The sequence below is a fragment of the Pteropus medius genome, unplaced genomic scaffold, assembly GCF_902729225.1.
Source record: "Pteropus medius unplaced genomic scaffold, Ma_sr-lr_union100, whole genome shotgun sequence".
Lineage (NCBI taxonomy): Eukaryota > Metazoa > Chordata > Mammalia > Chiroptera > Pteropodidae > Pteropus > Pteropus medius.
Window position 1 is genome coordinate 45,597,691 of NW_024344378.1, and position 5,890 is coordinate 45,603,580.

General features: G+C 49.8%; 1 protein-coding gene across 5 annotated transcripts in view; it reads left to right on the top strand.

The window, feature by feature from the left end:
- The window catches only part of CDH23 (cadherin related 23), a 391,288-nt gene that overhangs the window by 204,500 nt on the left and 180,898 nt on the right, over positions 1–5,890 (top strand). For all 5 annotated transcript variants that reach the window (XM_039872055.1, XM_039872057.1, XM_039872056.1 and 2 more), the window contains exons 10-11: positions 25–137; positions 1,721–1,909. In XM_039872055.1, coding sequence (XP_039727989.1) covers positions 25–137; positions 1,721–1,909 — 302 coding nt within the window. The remainder of the gene's footprint in view (positions 1–24; positions 138–1,720; positions 1,910–5,890) is intronic.

Consider the following 5,890-nt stretch of genomic DNA (forward strand, 5'->3'; position numbering starts at 1 on the left):
CTGGAGTGCTTCTCTTTCCTGCAGGGAATACCAACAGCATCTTTGCCCTGGACTACATCAGCGGGGCGCTGACCTTGAATGGCCTGCTAGACCGGGAGAACCCCCTTTATAGCCATGGCTTTATCCTGACTGTGAAGGTAAGAGCTGCACAACCTCCATCTGGGCAGAGAGGCGCCCACACTGTGGTGCCAGCCTCCAGAAGTGTCCAAGGTGGAGGCTCCCAGGAGGTGCATCACTTCCACTCCCTGTGCTGATTCCCGGGGCTCATGCCAACGCATATCCAGCATAGGCCATGTAGAGGAATGTGCTGGGCACATCATAGGTGCTCGTCCCGTAGTCCTTACTTTGATCTGTAATTCCAAGCTCTCCATTGTAGCCATCTCAGATTCTTAAGACTACTCCATTTCTGGGATTTTGTCCTATTTCTAATTCCCACAGTTCCCCTAGGGCTATTACCTTGTTAGAAGCAGCAACTGCAACAGGGAGGGGTGTCAGCTGCAGTGGTACCCACTCGGGAAGGTGTGGTGGAGCCACAGCCCCTGGACCCTGCAGCCACCTGCCACTCATGGCTGGTTTTAATTAAAATCAATGGCTTGCTGAGCCATTCCCTCGGAAACCCATTTCAGGCATGGATCCTGCCTGGGCCACAGGGGTCCTCGCCAGCCATTGATTGAGACAAGGGCGTGGCGCAAAGCCTGAGGAGAGGGGCTCTGGGAAGGAGCCCTTTTGTTGGTGTGGGAAGGATGGTGCAGCCTGGCTCTTAATTGTTCTCCTTAACCTTGAGAGGGCCTGGGGCAGCAATGGGTTAATTAGCCCCCTTTAACACACTGGCTCTTTCCTCTGAATGTACCTTATGTACACCTGATGTGTGGGCCAACTGGGAAAGGCAAACACAGCCTTTTCCGGACCCAGCACCAAGCCTGTGTGCCCTCCGCATCCTCCCCACTTTCTCTGCTCCCTTACTATGGAGGCGGCAGCTCCAATGGCAGAGAGTTGCTCCCTAGTCCCATTGTAACCACCAACTCACTGTGGGACCCTGAACTTAGTTGATTCACCTTTATATAAAATGTGAGGGTAAGTTCCCAAACTTTGCTATGAATCTGAATTCCCTAGGGATCTGATGAAACATACCTAGTCCTGGGCCTCTCGCCCAGACACTCTGGTTCAGAAGATTGGAGTGGGAACTGAGAATAGGAATTTGGGGGCCCGAGAGATTGAGCATCCAGGTATCTGATTCCATCTTATTCCTGAGTCCAATCTAGAACCTCACAGTGCCTGGCACAAAGTTCAGTCCATAGCAGATGCTGAATTAAGTCTTGACTACCTGCTAACGTAAAAAATTATTGGCCTCATGTCATCTGTCGAATTGCATACACTCTCCTTTTGCACTTCGATGAGCCCCAAAATCTGTTTTGTCCTTCCCACCCCACCTCAGCCCCTTAGTTCTAGAATCCTGCTGCCTGAGTTGGACACCTACTCTGGCCGTGTGTCCTTGTACAAGTTATTTAGCCTCTCCGAGCCTCAGTTCCCTCAACAGTAAAATGAGGATCAGTAAAGCGGGAATACTAATGATAGAATCTTTCTTCTGGGATTGAGATGAGGACGAAGCGAGTAATTGACATAAAGCACTGTGTCTAACATTTAGTAAGCCCAGGTACATGGTAACTATTATTGTGATTATGGCCGCCTTCATCCTGGGGTATTTGTCCTTTTTCTGCAGGGCACGGAGCTAAATGATGACCGCACCCCATCCGATGCCACAGTCACCACGACCTTCAATATCCTGGTTATTGATATAAATGACAATGCCCCAGAGTTCAACAGCTCCGAGTATAGTGTGGCCATCACTGAGCTGGCACAAGTCGGCTTCGCCCTCCCCCTCTTCATCCAGGTAGTGGACAAGGACGAGGTGAGTCCCTGGAATATATGTCCAATCCAGACCCACTGGCCTTCTTGGGATGTACAGCCCTGGGAGAGGCACCAGATATCTCTGGATTCCCAGGTCCCTATCTATAAAATAGAAACAAACATGGCTGAACCCCCTCCTCTACTATGTTCTAAGGATAAATAAGACTGGAGAAAAATAGTAGTCTCTAAACTTTTTGACTACCCCCTACACCCTGCAGAAAACATTTGAGCACACACCTCTAATATGTAGTTATTTATTTAGAAATTATGTACATGATCATCCTACTATTCTAATATGTACACTGTAAAACATACACCCCAAAATAGAAATTTTAAAAGGTAGAGGCTCTTGTATAAATGACGACCTTGCAAGAAAGTCTTATTCCTGCTTTCAGTGTAGTAACGACCCCTCCTTTTCCATGCAAGAAACATAAGTGCTTTCAAGGGGATCCCAGGCCATAAGGAAACTCTAGAGGGGATGGCTTCATCCCCTTGCCTAAAAGCCTGCCTGGCTGAGGCCTGTCTTAAAAGGAAGAGACATAGGTCATGAGTGAGGGAGAGCTTGTGAGGGACAGGAGGGAGGAGGCTCCAGGGCCAGCTATAGCCCCCGTGAGCCCTGTCAGGCCCTGTGTCACTGGGCCATGGGCCAGGATGGGACAGGCTTCCATCCAGATGGAACCTCCCCAGCCTGCCTCCTCTCCTGACCCTTCCTCGTGCCTCATCTCCCCGACCCGGCACAGCCACATCATTAACAGGACTTCTATTTATTACCGCTGCTCCCCTAGCCCTCGCTGCTCAGGAATTCCATCCATCAGGCTTCCCAGCCCGAGATCCCTCTCTGCAGTTACTCCTCACTTGGGGCTCAGGCGCTGGCCTTGCTCCAGACCCAGCTTCCTCCTCACTCCTTCTGCCCCTCTCCACTCTGGGTTCTCAGCAAACCACCCAACATGCCCGCACAGGAGCCCGTCCTCCCACATCCCTGCCATCTTCTACTAGCTACTCTCAACTGGACAGGGTCCCCTGCAAGGACTCAGGACCACAAGGGCAGGTTAGTCCCTGGGTGGATGTGTGTGTGTGTGTGTGTGTAGGGGTGTGTGTGTGCTCACACGTGTGCATGCACATGCCTCTATCTCCTGCTAAGGCATTCCAAAACCATCTGTCTGAGATAAAAAGCATGTACTGAGCACCTGCTATTTACAAGGATCTATATTTGGTCCCTCGAGGGTGTCCAGGAAGTGTAAACTTTGGTCTTTGTCCCCAGGGGCCAAGTGTGGTTACGCAAATGTAGTATGCACATTTTAAGACACTTACAGAAATGTAGAAAGTTTAAAAGGTGGAGATAAACAAGCATAACAAGTTCAAATATGTTCTCATGCCCCAGTGGATCATCTTGTATCCCCCTGGAGTGCAGCAGCCCCCTTAGAGACTGCTGTGTGAATGAGAACCTCAGAAGAGATTCTCTTTGGTTTCAGGCTAATGGTAATTCCCGAGAGAAGAGAGACACTGATATGGGGATGTGGGTCCAGGGTCCAGTGACTACAGGCAGGTGGGGCTTCAGAGCTCAAGCTGGGGAAGGGGGAAGTAGGAGCTGGAAGGATCAGGAAAGTCTCTATGATGAGAGCGGGGCTAGAGCTGAGCCTTGGGCTGTAAATCAGATCATGAAAGGGAGCACAGAGGGGCTGGTGGGGTGGGCAGTGGCCCACAGAGAGGCACAGAGGGAGAAACCTGTGAGTAGATCGAGGAAACAGGCGGTGACTCATGCAACTGATGCAGGGTTTGTGTATTGGGCTAGTGAGAAGGTAAGCTGGGACATGGCCTTGGAAGGCCTTGAATGCCAAGCCAAAGAATTTGGGCTTGATTTTGGAGGCAGCCCAGAGGGGAGACAGCTCACGTAGTGGTTCACAGACCAAGCTCGGACAGGGTCTGTGTTCAAGTGCAGCCTTGCCATTTGTTAGCTCTGTGACCTTGGGTGAGGCATTAACCCTTTCTAAGCCTCACTTTGCTCATCTGTGTAAAATGAAATAAAAAGAAAATGTCAGTTAGTTTCTATTGTAGTAACAAATGAACCCCGAAACAGGAGTTTATTTCTCACTCAGATTACTTATCCAGCGCAAGTAGGCAGGGAGACGCCCTATGTGTAGTCACTCAGGTACTCTGCGGTTCCATCGGTCACTGCAGCAGGGAGGAGACAGCTGGAGGGTTAAGTACCAGCTCCTCTATGCTTTATCCTCTACGCTTCATGCCCATCAGCCAGAACTAGCTATGAGTGCCCCATCTCATTGCCAGAAGGCTGCAGAATGTGGGGACGTAGCTACCTATTTGTGTCTGCCACAGAGGATGCCAACAAGGATATGGAGGCAGGGAGATCAAATGTTTTGTACACAGGACTTATTGTGGTGCCCGCCATACGTAGGTGTTAAGCTGAGGGATCCAGGGAGTATCGCCACCAGTAGAGCCAGAACCATCAAGTCCTGCTCCCTGAGACTGGTTGAGGGATTTGAAGGTTACCTTGACCCCTTGGGTTTTATCCCTGGCTCCCTTTACTAGAAGCCCTGTCTGAAGCATCTGTACAAATGCCAGGGGGTGTCTGGGTCCAGCCTGCTTCTAGTGACTGTGCCCCACCCAGCACATGCATCAGCACACCCACTGCAGACATGGTGCCCAGCATTGCCAGGGACCATTCTGTTGTCCCCAGGGAATTGGCCACTGTCTCTGACAGTAGAGGACTGGCCTCCTCCCCACAGTGTCCCACTGTTCCAGGACACAGTGAGGTGCAGAAAGAGAACTACCCCCGAAGAGTGGCAGCTCTGAAGCCCAGACTACCCCACCCTAAGGTCCTCTAGGCCATCCTCCAGGCTCCCAGTAGAGCTGTACCCAGACCTCTCCAAATGTGGTCCTGGGCTTCTTCCTAAATAAGGAGGGAGAAATTACTTTCTGAATTGCCCTATATCTTCCATCTTTTGTATCTTCCATCTCTTCTCCGCTCTCCAAAACTCCAGAGGGATTCAGATCTGGACTGGTAAATGCTCCCAAGGCCCAGTCTTGGGTGCTGAGGGTCAGTGCCCAGGTTCCCAGGCTGGAGTGTTCAGGCACATTGCCAACAGGAACAGAAAAGACAGAGGCCACTGGCACTGGAACACTTAAGGACGCTCAAAGAGAAATCAGACAATTTTTGTAAAAGAAATTTTTTTTTAAATTGTCATTTCTTCCAGTTTGCTTTCTGAGGAGAGAATACGTCTCTTGGGATTTGTGTCTGGGTTGAAGGTGACCCTGGATTTGCCAGGTGTGGCAGGAAAATATGTTCATTGAGCAAACTTGGAGGAAGAAAGGGAGCACGAGGAGAGATGAAATCCCTTTGTCACAGATTCTGTAGAACCATGTGATTCTCCCTTGCACTCACCGTGATTGTGATTTTGCAATTATTAGTGTGATGATCTCAATAATATCTGTCTCCCCACTGGACTGAATGAGCCACAAGCAGAGGCAGGTCTGCTTTTGCTCACGAGTATAACCCAGTGCCTCAAACTCTGCCTGGCACTTGGGAGGCACTGCAGAAACATGTACTGGTGGAATTAAAGCATGATTAAATGATACCGTGATCCAAACTGATCGTCAATAAGTGACCCTGTGCTGAAGCCCAATTCCAGCCAAATTTGTGTGGGAAAGTAACCTCAAAAGTCCACTATGGGGCAGTAGAAGGTACTGATGGAAAACAGGGAAGCAGGAAGCAGTTTAACTTCTCAGTTAGCACTTTGTGGCAGTCAGTCCTAATGAGGATGCTAATCTAATTCATAAAGACTAGTTGATGCCTGCCATCCCCTCCAGATCTAAATTCTGCTCAGTTTCTTGCTGAATCTCAGGCTCTGCCAGACCATTCGAGACAACAAAGGTGCTTGAAAGAGGCCCTTTCTATCTCCCAAGGACTCCATCTTCATTGTCAAGTCTCTCAGAGTAATTTCTTCTTATTTGCCCAGCTATAGAA